The sequence below is a fragment of the Notolepis coatsorum genome, assembly GCF_963971535.1.
Source record: "Notolepis coatsorum genome assembly, chromosome: 18".
Classification (NCBI taxonomy): domain Eukaryota; kingdom Metazoa; phylum Chordata; class Actinopteri; order Aulopiformes; family Paralepididae; genus Notolepis; species Notolepis coatsorum.
In genome coordinates, this window is record NC_140182.1 from 44,939,577 (window position 1) to 44,963,690 (window position 24,114).

The window sequence follows — 24,114 nt, forward strand, 5'->3', positions numbered from 1 at the left end:
ACACATGCATGTGAACAGTAATGCAATTAAAACAATGCAAAAACAATGCAATTAAACTTTAAACAAAAAGAGTGCTTGAAGAAGCTCCTGAAATGATGGCGCTATAGGTATTTGATTCGGAAGTCCATTTCCAGTGCAGCCTCATCTAACAAGGTTAACTATCATAATCGATCGTCCCACTATATTCCTTTATCCGTAATTGATCAGTCTCCCCAGTTAGTAGCTAGATTAATATATTTAGCGGAAGTGTCAATAATCGATCGCGGGGGATTCCCCAATCTGGATGAGTCAGCCCCAGTCTCCTCCGTAGACCAGATTCAATAAGTATAATAATAAGTAAGACAACGGATAAGTTTAACGAATTCCATATAAATCAATCATTTTAACATTAAACATTCAACATTAAACCGGTCCGTGGCCGTCAGATAGACGGTTGTAGCGTAATGTAGGATAGACCGATAGAGAGGCGCTTTATAATACAATGGAAAAAAGACAAATGTATAATGTTCAGTGCATGTATATGTCGTTTACAGTTTATTATGCCACCTATGCAGCTCGTTTATTTTGACAAAGTTAAAAAAATTTCACTATCATTATATTAAATTAGCCATTGTTTTTGGTTCTGACCCGCCATACAATGGCTTGGAGGGAAATTGGCTCGCGGCCAAACCTAATTGCCGACCCCTGGTCTAGATTAACCATGCCCATATGTTTGCCCCACCCCCTATGCTTAAGTACCGTCCCTTTTCTATATCTTTTGAACCGGCGGGGAGATCTGCTCCCATTGGTCGGCGGTGCACAAAGTGGTCACCCACACTTTCACAATTTCTCCCGCAGAATTGTCTAGTTTTTTTTCTTCTTTTTTTTCTTATCTTTCCCCCCCCTCCTTTTTCCGATTTTTCTCCCATCCCACTGTTAGTCGTTATGCCAATTCCCAACCCCCTTCCTGGTTGTTGCGCACTCCCCCCTACTGTTGGTCCGGGAGGCCGGAGACTGACACATGCATGCTTTCCTCCGACGCATGTGCAGCCAGCCGGCAGCCAGCCTGGCAGCGCAGATTCTCACCGGAAGAGTGTAACGTGTGGAAAGTCACACTACCTCCCTCCAGATCCTACCCTCGCTGTGCAGGCGCCCCGACCGAACTGTAGGGGTCGCTGTCCACAACGCCCAGGACCCACCCATCAGCTTTCCCACCCCTAACACTGCCAATTGTGTTAGTATGAACGACCAGCCAAGCTGATAGCAACGCCGAGAGCTGGATTCGAACCCAGCGTCTCCAGCGTTGATGGCGAGCGCCTTGCCCACTACACCACCTAGCCGCCCAGAATTGTCTAGTTTAATGTTCTATTTTATACAACACAGCATCGGTTGTTCACAGTAATGTTAGCTAATTCTGCTCGACTAAATGCAAACCATGCAGCTTCCAGTTTATGGTGGATTAGCTACCGTATGTTAAATAATATTGTCCTGTCCTAAAGCTGCATATAAAACAGGGTCATATTAATGTTATTGTAATAACGATAGTATCCCGGCTGTCACCATTCACTTGCTAGTATGTGTGTGTGTTTTTGTGCGCACTCCTCACCATAGAGGTACTGTATCCCCTGCACGTCGTCCTCAGACAGGGTGAAGTTGTGTGTGTGAAACCACTGGTAGAAGGGAGCCATGATGGCGTCTGGGTTGTCCGAGTGCTGCAGACCCAGAGCATGACCCAACTCATGGACTGCTACCAGGAACAGATCTATCCCTGAGGAGGGAGAGAGACAGAGAGAGAGAGAGAGAGAGAGAGAGAGAGAGAGAGAGAGAGAGAGAGAGAGAGAGAGAGAGAGAGAGAGAGAGAGTGAGACAGAGAGAGAGAGAGAGAAAGAGAGAGAGAGAGAGAGACAGAGTGGGGGGGAGAGAGAGGGGGGAGACAGAGAGAGACAGAGAGAGAGGCAGAGAGAGATATTGTCAAAACTATTGCTAGAGGGAAACTACTATTATATCACACTGCAAAGTTCTGCCAAGGTCCTCATGTCCAAGGAAATAGCCCCCCCCCCCCCCCCCCCCCCCCACAGGAGGCATGGTGTCTTTGAGGTGGTAGGTAAGATTGAAGGGCCTGTCTGATTTTGTGGGGGGCGGGTGCCACAATAAACATCTGGGTGGCAAACAAACAAACAAACCTGCTTTATCTTGGTTGTCCAGGGTCCACGGTTCATCTGCATCAAAATGTGTGTCACCACCCATCCCCGGCCCTGGGTAGTAGGCGTGTGCCAGCGAGCCCCCCTCGCCATCGAACAATGACATATCACCATGGAAACCAGAGGCAAACAGCATCAGGATATCGGCAAGCTCTCCCTGGCTACTGTTGTAGTTGTTGATATTGATTTCCTCTGGGACTGATATCTCCTCGAAGGTGAGTGGCGTGACACGCCTCCACACATCGAAGGCTTTCCGGAGGGCGGCGTAGGTCCGCTCCTCACCAAGAGTAGCGGGGATGTGCTGGTTCATGATACTGGGAGGAAGAGGAGAGGAGAGGAGAGGATAGGATAGGAGGGGAGGGGAGAGGAGGGGAGAGGAGAGGAGAGGAGAGGAGAGGAGAGGAGAGGAGAGGAGAGGAGAGGAGAGGAGAGGAGAGGAGAGGAGAGGAGAGGAGAGGAGAGGAGAGGAGACAAATCTGAATAACTGCTGAAATACACGCTCATAATTTTACTCTCTGACATGGACAAACACACAGTAATCAACTCGATTGATGGGCTCTATTGTGATCACGTTGTGGGTGGCGTGCTCGACTATCTCATGTGTGTCACGGTTTTGAGCAATATAATCGTATCGTAAACGTTTTGGAGCACTGGAGTAAACATTGAACAGCTGTCCTCAACTTCTCTTCCATTTTGGTGAGATTTGGTGAGATTGACAAGATAATACAATTCTAGCCATTTTGGTCATGGCAGGTGGAACATGACAATTTATGGAACTGTTGTCATGTTGATATAGGGAACAACATAGCACAAGATATATGATTGGCTGTTGATGGTCATTTGATGCCCCAAAATTTCAGCAATGGTCAACTTTCTGTGGGTAACAAACTCGTCTGCTGAAGTTCCCAGGTTGCTGGTTCTATTCTATACTTCCATGCCTGGTTGATAAGAGTTAGTCACCGTGTGTACGCACCTACTGTACATTCCTACGCAGAGCTGTCTCTATGCCTGTACAACACATCTGTATTAGCAAACATTTATTACCAAATCGGGACATCCACAACCAAATTAGTTTGAAAGAAAATGCGGCTATAACGTTGAATCGGGTGTAATTAAGCTTGTCTGAACATTTATGTGTTACGTATGCAGTGAATATAGTGCTATGTCCTTTCTGCGTAAGGAAACCATACCTTTATGGCTGCGTTCATGGTAATTTCCATGGACACAGTGAATAAACAAGGCTGCACAGACGCCGTGAAATATTTTTAAACTCATTTTCGTTTCTTATTTATAAAATATAAAATAAAGATAATACAAATAATACAACTAAAGGTAGCACCGATTAGTTTACTTCCTGTTTGAGATGTTTGACAGTGGAGGGCAGTGGAACGTCATCCAACTCTCTGCTTAGGAGTGTGGTATGCACCATTACTCTCTCTCTCACTTGCTCACACAAACTCTCACTCACACTCTCTCTCTCTCTCTCTCTCTCTCTCTCTCTCCAATCATACACACACACACACACACACACACACACACACACACACACACACACACACACACACACACACACACACACACACACACACACACACACACACACACACATACACACACAGTACACACACCTGTAAGTGAGGTGGTCTTTGTCCCACTGTTGTCCAGTGAGGGCATAGCGTTTCTTCCTGGCTCCATCATCCATCTGATCAGCTTTTTTGTCAGGGAGACCACAGCGAGGCCGACGCATTGCCCTGTACACAAACACAGACACACACACACACACACACAGACACAGACACACACACACACACACACATTTAGAATATTTTATTTATGTCCACATAAAGACAAAGTTTAAAGGACACAAATATTAACAGTGCACTTGTACATTGTGGGATTATTCCGATACAATCGTGCCACAGTGGCAATCAAAGTTACAGACTCACACGGATGATGAACCTGACAATCAACACACAGCTCATGGGTACAGATTAGGGATGCCCTGATCGATCGGCCACCGATCGTTATCGGCCGATAATCAGTATAAATATGCGATCGGTGATAATGCTTTATTTTCGCCGATCGTCAAAACCGATCTCACTCGCTGTCTCAGTTCTGTCTCAGACACCGGGTGGTGCGGCGTCTGCTCATCCCTCCAGCCCCTCCCGCACGCATGTAAACACGGGTCTAGTCTAGTCTAGTGAGTATTGCCCGGCTGCCAATAATTGCTGACACTGAGCAATATTTTGCTAATTGTTTGGCTCTTCTCTTCGGAAGACCGGCCAACTGAAGGCCTCTAACACCCAACTTATGGACATGACCCAGGCTTCCAAATATGAAGACTAAAAATGTACAGTTGTAGCCAAGTTGTGATATGGTATGGTCTAACAGTTGATATTTTAACATTTTGGTTGTAAATGCTTCCTCTAGACTGTAATCAAACGTGCAACCAAATTCTAGGATGAGAACCTCTCTGTTATTCTCATTAACAATAACAACATCGGGGGTGTTTGCTGAAATGTCAGAGAACAGTGAATTGTCCCTACACAGATTGAGCATATATGGCTTCACACTGGTGTGCTTATACAACTTATATGTTGCAGGTGACCCGAGTGTGGAACTGACACTGTCTGCAATCAGGTTCACGATCCTATCATGCCTACAAATGTAGAGCCCTTTGTATGCATGACAGCGTATTGCACTACCAAAACTAACTAGCATGTCCCACATGCTCTGTAAATAACTATGTACAGATACCGAGATGTCACTCCATGTTACCTGCTACCTGTTACTGCACAATGTTGTTTTCTTCTTTTGATTCTATTATATGTACCACTGTATTGCACATCGTTGCGGGCAAGACCACCCGCATTTCATTGTATACCTGTATGCCGTGACAATTAAAACTCTTGACTTGACTTGACTTGAGCCATTGAGTATGTGAGACATGGTTTCTGTTGTCTGTTCGTGACCATGGTGTATGCAGTGTGGGCTATGACTGCCAGGGAACCAGATGGAAAGGTTGAGCATTGATGGTAAAACCTGTAGCCTAGCTTTTAAAGTAAAAATGATGATGCTCTCATCAATAGCTACATTTTTTAAAACTGCGTGCAAGACAGAGTGGTCAGCGGCAGGGAGACAAGCAAGCTCACACACACACACACACACACACACACACACACACACACACACACACACACACACACACACACACACACACACACATAACCCTACTTTCATATATTCTGGCATCATACAGGTAGATTCATCATACAGGTAGATTCATCACACAGATAGATTCATACAGATTCCCACCAACATCTTCAATTAGATTATGAACTAGCTAGTAGTGTTTTTTGAGCACTCAAGGTGGCTACAGTTTTCCAATCTGCAATTCAAACAAACTTAACAGCCATGCAACTGTCAAAAGATGTCCTCAAAGGTAAACAAATATATATGTTTGCATATATATATATATTTTTTTTTTCTTGAAACCCTCAGCTCGGAACTAGGCAAAATCTGCATATGGCTCGCTGATAACAAACTATCATTACACATGGGCAAAACAGAGTCCATTCTCTTCAGTTCAAATAACAAACTCAGCAAGACCGACGGCTTCTCAGTTACAGTGGGTGACAATATTGTCACAAGGAAAGACGAAATTACCTACCTGGGTTCCATCCTAGAGGCAAATCTTTCCTGTGACAAAATGGCATCCAATGTAATAAAAAAAAGTCAACCAACGAACTCGATTCTTGTACCGGATCTCCTCTCTGGTAAACAAGAATACCCTGAAGACTCTGGCAGGAGCACTCATTCAAGGGTACTACGACTATGCGTGCACCTCTTGGTACCAAAGCACCTCAAAGGCGCTTAAAACAAAATTACAAACATCACAAAACAAACTGGTCAGACTACTACTTGACCTGAACCCCAGAACCCACCTCACCCCTGCCCACTTTGACAACCTAGGATGGCTTAGAGTAGACGACAAAGTACAGCAACTTGCAATGGGCCTGGTCTACAAGATACACTATACGACTAAGGTACCCATGTACATGTCAAAATACTTCCCAAAGGTCAGTGAATACCACAACCACTACACCAGAGGAAGCTCAACAAATCATGTTAAACCCAGATTCGGCTCAAACAAGGGACTAAACACGTTTAGCAATTATGCCACATCAATGTGGAACGCCCTACCCAAAGCTGTAAAGCAGGGGTGGCCAACCTTTTTTGAACCAAGATCTACTTTTTTATTTACCACCTAGCCCGAGAGCTACCAGCCAAAATTGTATATTGTAAGCCGTCATTTGATGCTTTATAAAAGCAGCATAATGAACACAAATCTGTCAGTGCCGAGTCCGACCTCATCTTAAATAACAAACAGCATTGCTTGTTGTAGTTAACAAGGAGAGGAAGAGTTGATTTAGCAAAAAAAAAGAAAAATCAAATTTTTTGAAATCAGCCCGCGATCTACCTGTCGATCGCGATCGACTGGTTGGGCACCACTGCTGTAAAGGAATGTGAATCCCTACCCACATTCAAAACCGCTCTTAAAGAGCACCTACGGGAGGCTGCCATTCTAAACTGGCCACCGTAAATGCCCAAAACCCCCACCACCTCCTAATAGACAGTATCCTCCCCACCGCATGTATATATTCCCTCCCCGCCGTATGTATATTTCTCTCCCACCCACCCACCCCCTCCTAATGTACAGTCCCCTCCCCATCATATGTATATACTCTGTCAGGATCTAGGGGTAACAGTACTGTATATTTGAATACCGTTTATGTCACAAATGTATCAGTACTAAATACCTATATGTCCCTATGCCATAAATGTCATGTATGTTGTGTATGTCATAAATGTCTATATGAATTGAAAATGGGGGACCCTGATGGAAACAAGACAAACGTCTTTCTCAGGTCTGCATCCCCTTAACAATTGTGTGTATTGAGCCGTACTGTATTGTACCCATTCTGCAATCTGTTAAATAAAGTGTTCATTCATTCATTCAAACTATAGTAGAGCTACTCCCATTCAAGACAAGCAGCCTTTTTTAGGCAATCTGGCAATGTTACAAAGAATACTGTTAATGCAGGGCAAAATGAAAGAATCCACAACATGGCCTTATTCACAAACCTTTGCTATAACTTATTTTTCCCAAATTAGCTTATCTGGGATATATGATAGACATCCTCACAAATGAGGTCTACCTATACTGTTAGGGAAATTGAACGCTGATCAATGAGTGTAGAGACAAAGGTCAACTCAGTTGATAAGGTTTATTAGCTTACATGGAACCCAGGAGAATTGGTGTGGAGAGACCCGGGGAAACCCCTGGCCAGGGGTCCCAAAATGGGCTCCTCGAGACAGGGGAACGATGGGCTTTATAGGTCATAGAGATGGGTGTGTCCAGGTGAGGGAGACAATTGGATTGGATGGGGGGTCTGAGTTAGGGCAGGGGTTGCCAAAGTGGGGGTCGCCAGATGATAACAAAAAAATACTAATAATAATAATTCCAAAAAAGAAAATATATATTTTTTTCTTTTTTTGCAGTCAGGCCACTGAACTTAGAAGCAGGCCAGGCCAGTGTTTCTAATTGCAGCAGCGCAATAGTTAGATAACCTAGGTGGGGAACAACCAGGAGATCACTGCAACTCACACAAGTTGGAGAGCTATCTCTGTCTCTTGCTCACACACACACAAAGGGAGCCGCATGTGATTGTTGTTGCTAATCATTGACACATGCTAGCCTGTAATAATCCCCCCCAGAAAAATCTACTTTGCATTTGATATATTGCAAATATATGCCATCACACACACTGGCATTTAAAGGGTTAGAATTATCAAATGAATATGTGGTGTTATGATCAGGGCTGAAGTTGAATAAAATATTGTATTTTTTTTTTCAATTTGACATTACAAAAAAAACAGAAAATCCATCAAAATCAGTGTTGTTGCTAATCATACATATGCTAGCCTGTTTTTTAACAATAATTGGCATTTAAAGGGTACAAATAAAAAAATTCCTGCACCAGAATGCAGGAAATTAAGTCTTTGTAACAAAAAATGTCCTGGTGGGGGACCCCCAGACCCCCTGCTTAAAAAGTGGCCTGACTGGGGCTATATTTTGCACTATATTTCCTGGCCTGAATGATTTCCCCAGTCCGGCCCTGGTTAAAAGCCTCCAATGCTTATTAGTGTGTGGCGTTTGAACGTTTGCATGTTTCAACCATACATTTCCATTTTATTATTTATTTATATATTTATTATTATTTTTTACCTCCTATAATAGTGGGAGTCACGGCTCTCTGACACCGTTATTTGGGGGTCGCGGCCTGAAAAGTTTGGGAACCCCTGAGTTAGGGGATGAAAAAGGTAGGTTTGGCCCAGGTCGGGGTTGGAGGGTGGTTCTGAGGGGGGATGGGTTGTATTTAGAAGAAGGAGGGGGGGGTTTCAGGTGAGGGGGACGAGGTAAGGAAGGGGTGTCTGAGTTAGGGGGACAATAGGTGGGAGGATGGGGGAAGGGTAGACAGAAACTAGTATTGGGAGGAACAGTAGGCTTGGGGTGGGGGGGGGGTTGGAGATGAGGGACACAGTGTGTGTGAGTGGGGCGGGGGATACAGTTATTCCACAATACATTCAAAGGTGTTGGTCTGCTTGCACTGCCTGAAATGATTTGAAAGTGGGATTCGAACACACCCCTCCAGTGGGGACTGCAACCTGAACACAATTAATATATCTAAAAAACATGAGAGTAGAGATGGCTCCTTTTCCTTTCTGATACTTACACCACAACATTGAGTATCTGCAGATACCGAGACATTCCCATAGTTTTTTTATTATACCTACAATGTTTAAGATGTTTAAACACCGATTTATTTTGTTTACTTTGCTCCATAATATATCTTACCATGGTCATAGTGACTCAGTCTACTAGAACTGTCATTAAATCATAACCATGGCCAATAAGCTGTGCCATCACACAATCTGATATATAATAAATGTAAAAGATGGTCAAAATTGTGTGGAGTGAACACCTTTAGTAATACAGTCCCAAAATTTGCTGTGAATATTCATGAACCCTAGAGGGAGAAACCTCTTGATTTAGGTGTCCCCATGACATGAGCAGTCCTCTACTGCCACATTATAGTTTTATAGCCCCGGTCTGTTAGGCCAATACCTGCAACTCTTGTTTCTGTCATCTACGCATGTAAAAGTAATGGCAAAGTGGGGAAAAAGTGAGTGCATCCTTTTTTGAGGGCACTTCATCCACCCCCTCTTCGGGGGACAACTATATTATTTATTATACATTTTAACTATTTACAGTGCAAAATCAAATAGAAAGTGTAGTAAAATAAGAAAAATAGTGACACTTCATTGCCCTCTCAGAGGGGGGGAACTCAGACTAGACATTGACAAACAAATAAAATACTAAGAACAATTAAGGACAACAACAAGTGAGTGAGTGAGTAATAGACATTCTCCCAAATGAGGTCTACTTATGATATAGTTACAGTACATTAAAAAATGTGTCAGGTTGCACTGCCTAAAACACATGTCTGAAGTGGGATTCGAACCCACGCCTCCAGAGGAGACTGCGACCTGAACGCAGCGCCTTAGACCGCTCGGCCATCCAGACTTTCTGAACACATCCCTTAACCTCAACAGTTTAATATACCAATATTAATACAGACGTGAGCTGTGAGCCTATGCCCCCCGTTAGATTGGTTCTGACGCCGACTCTGCTTAGACCGCTTGGCCATCCTGACTGTCATATATGTCATATATGTGTAAAAGTAGAGATGGCTCGATACCACTTTTTTATTTCTGATACCGTTACCACAACCTTGAGTATCTGAAGATAACGATAACAATCCGATATTTGTTTTTATTATAGCTACAATGTTTGCGATCTTTAACACTTTGGTTGCCTTGGGTTAAATTAATGATATACCATAGGTTGCCGGCTCTATTTGTCTATGGAGAAGTACCCCTTCTTTGCATGGCTATAACTTTTTAAATTCTATTGCTACATTGCCATTATTAGGGCCCATTCAAAGTCCTATATGTATTGTTCATTGTGTAGCAACGTTAAACTTTTTCATTCACATATTCATAGTAAAGTATGGTCTAATGTATAAGTATGTTTTCATCTCTTTCTGCAGCTTTCTCCAGAACGTGATCTATAGCCCCAAATGCATTATATTGATGATGCAATACAGTTTTATGGCAATCAGCGCGATATAAAAAATTCCAACTAGACGTACTTCTAGAAGTTACTACACGTCATCTGATGTTGACCGGATGGGCTAGGGGGCGTTTATAATTCCGTGGGCAGCATTATACCAATCATCTAATGTGGGTCAAATGTTGATAATAGCAGTTAGTATCGAAGAGGGTAACGTTACACGCTGAAACTCACCCCAGTCTCCGCGCGCCGTTGGGCGATCATCGTCGAGTTGAGATCTTATCATTATGGGATGTAAATTTACCCGGTCCATCTCCAGCTTGTATAATGGTATATACGTCCAAATCATGTTGTTTATCGAGTTATTGGCAATCGATCACTGTGTAGTGTGACGAGCCAGAGTCGCGGGACCTATAGAGAGCGCCGGAAGTACTACGGTCGTCTAGGACAACCTCTATTCAACATCCTGTTTGGCGATTGCGCCGATCGGCCACCAGATGGCGCTCCTGAACCGCCAGAGAGCTCAGTGGGTCCTGCTGGTGGATCTCAGGCCAGCGGAGGGACATTATGAATCCGATCACAGATTTTTGAAATATTGATATAAGGACGCTGTACAGCGTCCCCCGGCAACTTTAGCATGGCCAGCAAAGACGTGAAAAGACGTGTCCCGGCACTCAAAGTGTTAATACATTTTGCTCAAACATGGTCATAGTGACTCATTACATGATAACCGTGGCCAATGAGCTGTGGCATTAAGCAAGGCTTTCACCTCCTTCCCATCACACAATCTGACATACAATAAACGTAAAAGAAAGCCAAAATCGCAATGTGTGGACAGCTTTAGTCATACAGTCACAAAATGTGGTGTGAATATTCATGGCCCCTAGAGGGAACAACCTCTACAGTTTGATAGCCTGGGTCTGTTGAGACTGGCAATATCGGCAACTCTTGTTTCTGTCCTCTACCCAGTCAAATGTGAAAGAAACAGCAAAGTGGGGAAATTCTGAGTGCATTCTTCTAGTTGTAAAACATGTCCATGGCTCGCTGATAACAAACTATCATTACACATGGGCAAAACAGAGTCCATTCTCTTCGGTTAAAATAACAAACTCAGCAAGACCGACGGCTTCTCAGTTACAGTGGGTGACAATATTCTCACAAGGAAAGATGAAATTATCTACCTGGGTTCCATCCTAGAGGCTAATCTCTCCTGTGACAAAATGGCATCCAATGTAATAAAAAAAGTCAACCAACGAACTCGATTCTTGTACCGGATCTCCTCTCTGGTAAACAAGAATACCCTGAAGACTCTGGCAGGAGCACTCATTCAAGGGTACTACGACTATGCTTGCACCTCATGGTACCAAAGCACCTCAAATGCGCTAAAAACAAAATTACAAACATCTCAAAACAAACTGGTCAGACTACTGCTTGACCTTACTCCTAGAACCCACCTCACCCCTGCCCACTTTGACAACCTAGGATGGCTTAGAGTAGACGACAGAGTACAGCAACTTGCAATGGGCCTGGTCTACAAGATACACTACACGACCAAGGTACCCATGTACATGTCAAAATACTTCCCAAAGGTCAGTGAATACCACGATCACAACACCAGAGGGAGCTCCACAAATCATGTTAAACCCAGATTCGGCTCAAACAAGGGACTAAACACGTTTCGCAATTATGCCACATCAATGTGGAACGCCCTACCCAAAGCTATAAAGGAATGTGAATCACTACCCACTTTCAAAACCACTCTCAAGGGACACCTACGGAAGACTGCAATTAGAAACTAGCCCCTGTAAATGTCCTAACCCAACCCCCTCCAATGTACAGTAATTTACCTAGTATGATTTTGTCAATATTCCAATGTACAGTTTTGCTTGTTTGTACAGTGTCTCCCCCCCCGCCCCCGCCCCAATGTACAGTTTTGCTTGTTTGTACAGTGTTTCCCCCCCCCCCAACCCCCTCCAATGTAAATTATCCAGTATGGTTGTCAATATCCCAATGAACCCAACCCCCCCCCACACAACCCGACCCAACCTCCTCCAATGTACAGTACGTCATATATGTCCTGATGAATTGAAAATGGGGGACCCTGATGTAAACAAGATGAAAGTATTTCTCTGGTCTGCATCCCCTTAACAATTGTGTGTATTGAGCTGTACTGTATTGTACCCATTCTGCAATCTGTTAATAAAGTTTTCAATCAATCAATCAATCAATCCATAGAACCACAATTCTGACCAAAACCTGTAGAGTGAGTTGTGTAAAATAGAGTTGACTGAAAGAGAACCCGTGTTGAAGTCAAAGATTAAACAAGTGTCCCTTCCTCTGTCCTCAATTTCTCTGTGACCTAGAAACCTCTTGATTTTGGTGTCCCCATGACAAGAGCAGTCCTCTACTGCCACCTTACAGTTTTATAGCCCGGGTCTGTTGAGACTGGCAATACCTGCAACTCTTGTTTCTGTCATCTACCCAGTAAAATGTTGCATGTAAAAGTAACGGCAAAGTGGGGAAACAGTGAGTGCATTCTAATAGACATTCTCCCAAATGAGGTCTACTTATGATATATAGTACATTCAAAAATGTGTCAGCTTGCACTGCCTAAAACACTTGTCTGAAGTGGGATTCGAACCCACGCCTCCAGAGGAGACTGCGACCTGAACGCAGCGCCTTAGACCGCTCGGCCATCCAGACTTTCTGATAACCCTCGTAACCAGGTAGCCAGGTAGCTAAATGCCCCGCGACAGTGGTTGAACTGGAGCTAGGTAGCCAGGTAGCTAAATGCCCCGCGACGGTGGTTGAACTGGAGCTAGGTAGCCAGGTAGCTAAATGCCCCGCGACGGTGGTTGAACTGGAGCTAGGTAGCCAGGTAGCTAAATGCCCCGCAACGGTGGTTGAACAACACTGTTTTTTTCACTGGTAGTTTGTGGAAATGAACCAACTTTCCTCTCTTTCACACGGTAAAATTAGTTTGAACAGCCAGGAGCAATACAAAAAGAACCACCGCTGTCCCGTTGTTTGGTAGGCAACGTTGCATTTACTGACACTCCATGTTTACTAGGCAGCTACCCAGCAGGAGCCAGACCAAACCAACACCGTGACGTCAGCAACAAAATGGCGGCGCCCATGGGGAAAACAGGGAAATTATATTTGGTTTTTCAGACAAATAAGCAGGATTTCACATTTGATTATAGGACCCTGTCTTACACAAGGTACACAACAAACAAACTAGGATCACATTGTTCAATGCTTCATCTCCCCTTTAACCTCAACAATTGAATATACCAAAATTCTCCAGCCTTCCAGTTTCTATCCGCTTGCCTCATTAACCCTTGTAATGTGTCAACTGCATACAGGCCTAACACAGTAGGGAGTCAAACGTCACATGGCATTAGCGGCAGAATTGTTGTCTGCCATGCGGGAAGCCAGGGTTAGCTTCCTGGTTCTTGAAAAGAGACCATGCATTGGCCGGGAATCGAACCCGGGCCTCCCGCGTGGCAGGCGAGAATTCTACCACTGAACCACCAATGCTCACATGTGGCCTTTGACCCGAGTAAGGGGTATCTGCAGAGCCGCAGAGCCAGGCGTGGACGGGTTTGAGGCGCATGTATAAGTACTTCAAGCCAATCGCATGCGTGGATGATATTCCCGTAGAGTGAGTTGTGTAAAATAGAGTTGACTGAAAGAGAACCTGTGTTGAAGTCAAAGATTAAACAAGTGTCCCTTCCTCTGTCCTCAATTTCTCTGTGACCTAGAAACCTCTTGATTTTGGTGTCCCCATGACAAGAGCAGTCCTCTACTGCCACCTTACAGTTTTATAGCCCGGGTCTGTTGAGACTGGCAATACCTGCAACTCTTGTTTCTGTCATCTACACAGTAAAATGTTGCATGTAAAAGTAACGGCAAAGTGGGGAAACAGTGAGTGCATTCTAATAGACATTCTCCCAAATGAGGTCTACTTATGATATATAGTACATTAAAAAATTTGTCAGCTTGCACTGCCTAAAACACTTGTCTGAAGTGGGATTCGAACCGACGCCTCCAGAGGAGACTGCGACCTGAACGCAGCGCCTTAGACCGCTCGGCCATCCAGACTTTCTGATAACCCTCGTAACCAGGTAGCCAGGTAGCTAAATGCCCCGCAACAGTGGTTGAACTGGAGCTAGGTAGCCAGGTAGCTAAATGCCCCGCGACGGTGGTTGAACTGGAGCTAGGTAGCCAGGTAGCTAAATGCCCCGCGACGGTGGTTGAACTGGAGCTAGGTAGCCAGGTAGCTAAATGCCCCGCGACGGTGGTTGAACAACACTGTTTTTTTCACTGGTAGTTTGTGGAAATGAACCAACTTTCCTCTCTTTCACACGGTAAAATTAGTTTGAACAGCCAGGAGCAATACAAAAAGAACCACCGCTGTCCCGTTGTTTGGTAGGCAACGTTGCATTTACTGACACTCCATGTTTACTAGGCAGCTACCCAGCAGGAGCCAGACCAAACCAACACCGTGACGTCAGCAACAAAATGGCGGCGCCCATGGGGAAAACAGGGAAATTATATTTGGTTTTTCAGACAAATAAGCAGGATTTCACATTTGATTATAGGACCCTGTCTTACACAAGGTACACAACAAACAAACTAGGATCACATTGTTCAATGCTTCATCTCCCCTTTAACCTCAACAATTGAATATACCAAAATTCTCCAGCCTTCCAGTTTCTATCCGCTTGCCTCATTAACCCTTGTAATGTGTCAACTGCATACAGGCCTAACACAGTAGGGAGTCAAACGTCACATGGCATTAGCGGCAGAATTGTTGTCTGCCATGCGGGAAGCCAGGGTTAGCTTCCTGGTTCTTGAAAAGAGACCATGCATTGGCCGGGAATCGAACCCGGGCCTCCCGCGTGGCAGGCGAGAATTCTACCACTGAACCACCAATGCTCACATGTGGCCTTTGACCCGAGTAGGGGGTATCTGCAGAGCCGCAGAGCCAGGCGTGGACGGGTTTGAGGCGCATGTATAAGTACTTCAAGCCAATCGCATGCGTGGATGATATTCCCGTAGAGTGAGTTGTGTAAAATAGAGTTGACTGAAAGAGAACCTGTGTTGAAGTCAAAGATTAAACAAGTGTCCCTTCCTCTGTCCTCAATTTCTCTGTGACCTAGAAACCTCTTGATTTTGGTGTCCCCATGACAAGAGCAGTCCTCTACTGCCACCTTACAGTATTATAGCCCGGGTCTGTTGAGACTGGCAATACCTGCAACTCTTGTTTCTGTCATCTACACAGTAAAATGTTGCATGTAAAAGTAACGGCAAAGTGGGGAAACAGTGAGTGCATTCTAATAGACATTCTCCCAAATGAGGTCTACTTATGATATATAGTACATTAAAAAATGTGTCAGCTTGCACTGCCTAAAACACTTGTCTGAAGTGGGATTCGAACCGACGCCTCCAGAGGAGACTGCGACCTGAACGCAGCGCCTTAGACCGCTCGGCCATCCAGACTTTCTGATAACCCTAGTAACCAGGTAGCCAGGTAGCTAAATGCCCCGCGACAGTGGTTGAACTGGAGCTAGGTAGCCAGGTAGCTAAATGCCCCGCGACGGTGGTTGAACTGGAGCTAGGTAGCCAGGTAGCTAAATGCCCCGCGACGGTGGTTGAACTGGAGCTAGGTAGCCAGGTAGCTAAATGCCCCGCGACGGTGGTTGAACAACACTGTTTTTTTCACTGGTAGTTTGTGGAAATGAACCAACTTTCCTCTCTTTCACACGGTAAAATTAGTTTGAACAGCCAGGAGCAATACAAAAAGAACCACCGCTGTCCCGTTGTTTGGTAGGCAACGTTGCATTTACTGACACTCCATGTTTACTAGGCAGCTACCCAGCAGGAGCCAGACCAAACCAACACCGTGACGTCAGCAACAAAATGGCGGCGCCCATGGGGAAAACAGGGAAATTATATTTGGTTTTTCAGACAAATAAGCAGGATTTCACATTTGATTATAGGACCCTGTCTTACACAAGGTACACAACAAACAAACTAGGATCACATTGTTCAATGCTTCATCTCCCCTTTAACCTCAACAATTGAATATACCAAAATTCTCCAGCCTTCCAGTTTCTATCCGCTTGCCTCATTAACCCTTGTAATGTGTCAACTGCATACAGGCCTAACACAGTAGGGAGTCAAACGTCACATGGCATTAGCAGCAGAATTGTTGTCTGCCATGCGGGAAGCCAGGGTTAGCTTCCTGGTTCTTGAAAAGAGACAATGCATTGGCCGGGAATCGAACCCGGGCCTCCCGCGTGGCAGGCGAGAATTCTACCACTGAACCACCAATGCTCACATGTGGCCTTTGACCCGAGTAGGGATGAATGAATGAATGAAAACTTTATTTAACAGATTGCAGAATGGGTACAATACAGTACGGCTCAATACATACAATTGTTAAGGGGATGCAGACCTGAGAAAGACGTTTGTCTTGTTTCCATCAGGGTCCCCCATTTTCAAGGGGGTATCTGCAGAGCCGCAGAGCCAGGCGTGGACGGGTTTGAGGCGGGGCTTCGTGGCTTAGACAAGTATTAGTGGCCTGGACAAGTATTTGCACTACTGCGCGGATGAGGGGGGGCTCTCTCGCTCGCTCCCTCTCTCGTTTACGACACATACACAACTTAACTTTCGTCTCGTTTACATCAGGGTCCCCCATTTTCAACTTCACTTTCGTCTCGTTTACATAGATCCCCCATTTTCAACGTAACTTTTGTCTCGTTTACATAGATACCCCATTTTCAACTTAACTTTCGTCTCGTTTACATAGGTACATAGACAGTAATGTTACATCTAGACATTTATGACATAAAAAAAAAAAAATCTAACCCTAACTAACCCCACTGTCATGCACTTGTCCTAATAAACTAACCTACTAGCACTCAACACTTTATGAACATTGTTACTCAGCTGATAGAGTTGTGCCCTTCCTGATGGCTTGTCGTACAGAACTTGTAAGTCGCTTTGGATAAAAGCGTCAGCTAAATGACTAAATGTAAATGTATTCCCCCTCAAATGTATCTATTAATACTAGATCTGGTATGTCAACACTTTATGAACATTGTCCTCAATTTCTCTGTGACCTAGAAACCTCTTGATTTTGGTGTCCCCATGACAAGAGCAGTCCTCTACTGCCACCTTACAGTTTTATAGCCCGGGTCTGTTGAGACTGGAAATACCTGCAATCTTGTTTCTGTGATCTACCCAGTAAAATGTTGCATGTAAAAGTAACAGCAAAGTGGGGAAACAGTGAGTGCATTCTAATAGACATTCTCCCAAATGAGGTCTACTTATGATTAGGGGCAGTGGCGGACTGGGACACAAATTCAGCCCGGGACATTCAGACGCACCAGCCCACACACCGGCCCACGCACCTGCCCACGCACCGGCCCCGAAACCGGCCCACACAACGGGCGTTATGAAACACTTGTCCAGTATTAAACAACCCAAGGCTGTGGCTAAGGAGTCAACATCAGGGAGACCAAATCTACACACCGCCCCTAGATGTGCACTCATGCACAGTGCACACACACACACACACAGACACACACATACATATACCGTTACTTCCCGTCATTGGCATATGTTTTTTTTTTACTAACATCTTAGTGCCTCATTAGCCTAGGGATTAAGGATACATGAAGTATTAACTACACCATAATAATATTGAGGTTTGATCCATAGAAAGTAGGGATGTCCGATATTATCGGCCTACTGATATTATCGGCCGATATCGGCATTAAAATGTGATATCGAAAAATATCGGTATCGGTTTTAAAGAAATAATATTTTATTTACATTTCTATAACCTTTATTTACCCAGGCAAGCAAGTAAGAACCAATTCATATTTTATTTATTGTCAAAAGTATGCATAATGTTGTGTTAATTCCACAACAAGAGATATGTAATGTTAATTACCTGAAATTATTCCATTTCTTGGGGCGGGAAACCCTGCATATATCGGTATCGGTTGATATCGGTATCGGAAATTAAGAGTTGGACAATATCGGTATATCGGTATCGGTAAAAAAGCCAATATCGAGCATCCCTAATAGAAAGGTCTGTGCTACACAATTTCAGTTAGATTGGATTTATTGTCCTTTAATTTGGCACTCATGACATTAGTTGCTTGCCGTTTAATCAACATTGAAAGACCCCCCACTTCCTCCCAGACACCCATTCCAAGAGCCTGTTTTCTCTCTCTCTCTCTCTCTCTCTCTCTCTCTCTCTCTCTCTCTCTCTCTCTCTCTCTCTCTCTCTTTCTCTCTCTCTCTCTCTCTCTCTCTCTCTCTCTCTCTCTCTCTCTCTCTCTCTCTCTCTCTCTCTCTCTCTCTCTCTATGTATGTGTCTCTCTGTGTGTGTGTGTCTCTCTCTCTCTGTCTCTCCCTCTCTCTGTGTGTCTCTCTCTCTGTGTCTCTCTCTCTCTGTCTCTCTCTCTCTGTGTCTGTCTGTCTGGACTGGGCTCTCTCTCTCCCCTCAGGGTCAGCTGTGCTGGACTGGGCGCTCTCTCTCCCCTCAGGGTCAGCTGTGCTGGATTGGGCGCTCTCTCTTTCCTCAGAGTCAACTGCATAAGAAGAACATCAGCAATCAATAATAATGGCTTGAATTCATACAGCGTTTTTCAGCCTTTTGAAAACACCCAAAGTAGTAGTAGTAGTAGTAGTAGTAGTAGTAGTAGTTTATTCAGTCATCATCTCACACAATACAATATACCCCATCATTTAACAATATTTGATTTTACAGTGACTGAAAAGGTACAGACTGAAGCATAATGCTTATATATGCCTGTCCTATATTCTTAACAAATATTTAAAAAATTGGCGGCTACGTGGCGTAGTGGGCAAGGCGCTCGCCACAAATACTGGAGACGCTGGGCTCGCCTGTTCGAGCCCAGCGCTCCACATTGCTTTCAGTTTAGCTGGTCGTTCATACTAATACACATTGGCCGTATTAGGGGGTGGGAAACTGATGGGTGGGGATTGGGCGTTGTGGACAGCGACTCCTACAGGTCGGTTGGTGTGCCTGCGCAGTAGAATCAGGAAGTGTCGGGGGCAGCGTGAGCCTCCCACGCGTTACTCCTCGCCACTGAGAGATCGAGCTGCGCAGGTGAAAAGATGCGACTGCTGTTACCTCAAGTACCGGAGGGGACTTGTGCTATGTATGACTTAGTCCACATTGCAGCCGGCTTGTGGGAGGCAAGAAACAGCGTTCGTGACAGGTGAGGGTTGAATTGGATGATACGAAATTGGGATGGGAGAAAATGTAGAAAATGGGAGAAAAAGTGGATAAAAAAAAACAAACATTTAAAAAATTAAGACTCCAAAACAGTATTCTAAAAGAAAATAGCAAAAGAAAACAGTATTATTCACCCCTGTAGTTTTCAAAAATAGCTTTACAAATTTTTCTTAAAAACCAAAAGCGAATTACTCATTCTTAACTGTATATCAGCATTGTTCCACAAAGCGCTTCACAGAAACCATCAAGCACTCACACTCACACAGTCATACACTACTGGTGGTTGTGAGCAGCATCAGCAAACACAGCTGCCCTGTGGCAGACTGACGGAATCATGTCTGCTAATCAGCGCCAACCACCATCAACAACCTTCATAAATACATTCAACATTAATGGAATAGGCTAACTACCAACTTAGCTGTAGCAGTTAGCTGTTATATGCAATCACATATGTTTAACTACGGGGTAGTAGTTGACCTAGTTGTTAGCTTAAGCTAGTTAGCTGTGGTTATTTACAAACATGTAGATGAGACTAATCATATACAGATCGAGAACATGGCTAACAGTTGGGAATTCTAAGGTACATCTTATTTAAGCATGTAAAATGGCAACTAATCAATTCAATCAATTAGATTACCAATATTATATCAACATGAAAATTTGGAAGGGAACATAATAGTATTTTATTTTAGTATTTACTATTATAATATTAGTAGCCGATTAATTTGCAGCCCGTCCTAGGTTCTGATTGGCTCTCTAGGTTAGCACTTTAGCTTCTGATGCTGTGGTGGGCACTAGTCCTAACATTGCTAACTAAACTTTTAGTCAGAGAAAAAACGTCACGAGTCACAACTATTTACGTCCACGTGCTGTAAGGAATCAGGAATACGGAAAGCACATTGTCTTGTAATAGAATGACTGAAATCACTGCAAGAGCTAGTATAGGCTAGCTAGCCCTCATGAACCGGCAGACACCAACAGTAGAATATGCACTAGGCTACTGCATGCACCTGTCATGTTACTGTTGGTTCCTTCCACTTGAACTTCATCATCATTAGCAGCAGCAGCGGGTAAACATGTCTGTAATTTTAGAACATTGTTCTGCGTCTTTTACTAGCAATTTTAGTTTTTTAATTCTAGCTTTTTCAGCTCCCCCCTTCTTTTTTTGCATTCTCCATTTCTGCGCTTCTAGGCCTACTCGCGGTTGGGAGGAAACGTGAATCTCATTCACTGATGTCTCATGTCTCATTCAAGACTGGCTAACAAAAGCATGTATTTCCCTTAACACCAAGAAAACAGTGTGTATGATGTTCACAAAGTCACCAGTAGAGGTCACTCACTCTAATGTGTTTCTGGGAGAGGCGGAGCTGGACATTGTACATTAATTCAAGTATCTTGGGGTCACATTGGACTCTACATTGACCTTCAAAAAGTCATGTGAAGAAAGTGACAAACAGTCAAGTTTAACATCGAAAACTTCAGGCAGATCAGGCCCTGCCTGCCAGTTAATGCTGCAAGGATGTTTCTGCATTCAATGATTTTATCACACATCGAGTAGGCCTACTGTTTTATCAACTGGTCTCTTTTATATGTCACTACTCTTACACCAATATAATTACTCTACAAAAAAGCCATAAAAGTATTTGATAGGAAACCAATTTCATTTCATCACTGTAATGTTTTAGAAAAACATAACATGCTAATTTTCGAGAATTTCCAAGTTTTCAAATATACTTGCTTCATGTACAAGGTTCTGCATGGACTTGCCCCTCCCCCATTGAATGAGTTCATCCAACAGAAAGCAGACACTGGCATTACCACCAGGGCCATCAGTAGAGGGGACTGTAAGGTGCCTTTTCGTTACATATTCCATGTTCAAGACCCATCTTAAACTGCATCTTAAGGCAAACCAGAACTGTGATCATTTTTAATCTGATTTAGTTTATGCAACTTGTTTATTGTTTTATTGCCGGCCCACACACTGGCCCACACACCGGCCCACATAATGGCCCACACACCGGCCCACATATGGCCCACACACTGGCCCACACACTACACCGGCCCACACACTACACCGGCCCACACACCGGCCCACATTAGTGGCCCACACACTGGCCCACACACTGGCCCACACACCGGCCCACACACTGGCCCACATACTGGCCCACACACCGGCCCACACACCGGCCCACATACTGGCCCACACACCGGCCCACACACTGGCCCACATTAGTGGCCCACACACCGACTCACACACTGGCCCACACACCGGCCCACACACCGGCCCACATACTGGCCCACACACCGGCCCACACACTGGCCCACACACTGGCCCACATTAGTGGCCCACACACCGACTCACACACTGGCCCACACACCGGCCCACACACTGGCCCACATTAGTGGCCCACACACCGACTCACACACTGGCCCACACACTGGCCCACACACTGGCCCACACATCGGCCCACATTAGTGGCCCACACACTGGCCCACACACTGGCCCCAAAAAAAAAGTAAAAAAGTAAAAAAAAAAAAAAAAAAAAAAAAAAAAAAAAAAAAGTATAATTTTTTTTTTTTTTTTTTTTTTTTTTTTGACCAGCCCACTTTGGTCCCGGCCCATCGGGATTCGTCCCGAACGTCCCGATGGCCAGTCCGCCACTGATTAGGGGTGGGAATCATCAGTTTCATCACGATACGATACGATATAGATTCTTTGGACAACGATACGATATTTGCCGATATCACAAAGTCTGCCACGATACGATACGATACGATTCAATTCAGGTGCCTGCGATCGATATGAGGCGATATTATGTGCCCATTTAACACAATCAGTCACATTTAGATCAACAAAAAAAAGGCTACGGAAATATCAATTGATGTATTTATTTTTGAGCTCTTCCAGACATTTAAATGAAAAACAATCTATTGTTTTTAATACAAATAGACCTCCTGTTCACTTTTGTTTTTATATATTGAGCTTTAACACACACACAGACACACACAGACACACACACACACACACACACACACACAGTCCCCCACAGCCCCCACCCCTCCTCCTTCCAAGTCCCCTCTTCACTCTCCTGTTCTCTCTCACGGTTAGCTGCTTAGCTTTTAAGCAGCCAACGCGACGTTCATTTAGATATTTAACGCGACGTTGGCATAAAGGAATGGCGACGATGCAACGCCTGTTATATGCATTTGACCCGTTGGGGGGAAAAACTGCACAGACTTATATCTGCTCGCAAAATAGACGCTCTGTAGTGCTTTACAGCAGACGCAAACACTGCTGTAATGTGTACACGGAGTTTCACAATACTGGGCGCCGGCGGATATGACTCGCGGGGATTTTCAAAATAAGAGTATCGCAATATGAATCGATCTTTTTACGTTGCGTCGAGGCCAGGCGTGGACGGGTTTGAGGCGCATGTATAAGTACTTCAAGCCAATCGCATGCGTGGATGATATTCCCGTAGAGTGAGTTGTGTAAAATAGAGTTGACTGAAAGAGAACCCGTGTTGAAGTCAAAGATTAAACAAGTGTTTAAACAAGTTAAACAAGTGTTAAACAAATCCTCTGTCCTCAATTTCTCTGTGACCTAGAAACCTCTTGATTTTGGTGTCCCCATGACAAGAGCAGTACTCTACTGCCACCTTACAGTTTTATAGCCCGGGTCTGTTGAGACTGGCAATACCTGCAACTCTTGTTTCTGTCATCTACCCAGTAAAATGTTGCATGTAAAAGTAACGGCAAAGTGGGGAAACAGTGAGTGCATTCTAATAGACATTCTCCCAAATGAGGTCTACTTATGATATATAGTACATTCAAAAATGTGTCAGCTTGCACTGCCTAAAACACTTGTCTGAAGTGGGATTCGAACCCACGCCTCCAGAGGAGACTGCGACCTGAACGCAGCGCCTTAGACCGCTCGGCCATCCAGACTTTGATAACCCTCGTAACCAGGTAGCCAGGTAGCTAAATCTCCCCTTTAACCTCAACAATTGAATATACCAAAATTCTCCAGCCTTCCAGTTTCTATCCGCTTGCCTCATTAACCCTTGTAATGTGTCAACTGCATACAGGCCTAACACAGTAGGGAGTCAAACGTCACATGGCATTAGCGGCAGAATTGTTGTCTGCCATGCGGGAAGCCAGGGTTAGCTTCCTGGTTCTTGAAAAGAGACCATGCATTGGCCGGGAATCGAACCCGGGCCTCGAACCCGGGCCTCCCGCGTGGCAGGCGAGAATTCTACCACTGAACCACCAATGCTCACATGTGGCCTTTGACCCGAGTAGGGGGTATCTGCAGAGCCGCAGAGCCAGGCGTGGACGGGTTTGAGGCGCATGTATAAGTACTTCAAGCCAATCGCATGCGTGGATGATATTCCCGTAGAGTGAGTTGTGTAAAATAGAGTTGACTGAAAGAGAACCTGTGTTGAAGTCAAAGA

At 44.5% G+C, this 24,114-nt stretch overlaps 1 protein-coding gene across 1 annotated transcript in view; it reads right to left on the bottom strand.

Moving 5' to 3' along the window:
* Nucleotides 1-24,114, bottom strand: part of mmp15a (matrix metallopeptidase 15a) — a 162,993-nt gene that overhangs the window by 30,157 nt on the left and 108,722 nt on the right. The window contains exons 3-5 of the mRNA XM_084334407.1: nt 3,809-3,931; nt 2,163-2,494; nt 1,586-1,747 (exon numbers count right to left, since the gene is read on the bottom strand). Coding sequence (XP_084190533.1) covers nt 1,586-1,747; nt 2,163-2,494; nt 3,809-3,931 — 617 coding nt within the window. The remainder of the gene's footprint in view (nt 1-1,585; nt 1,748-2,162; nt 2,495-3,808; nt 3,932-24,114) is intronic.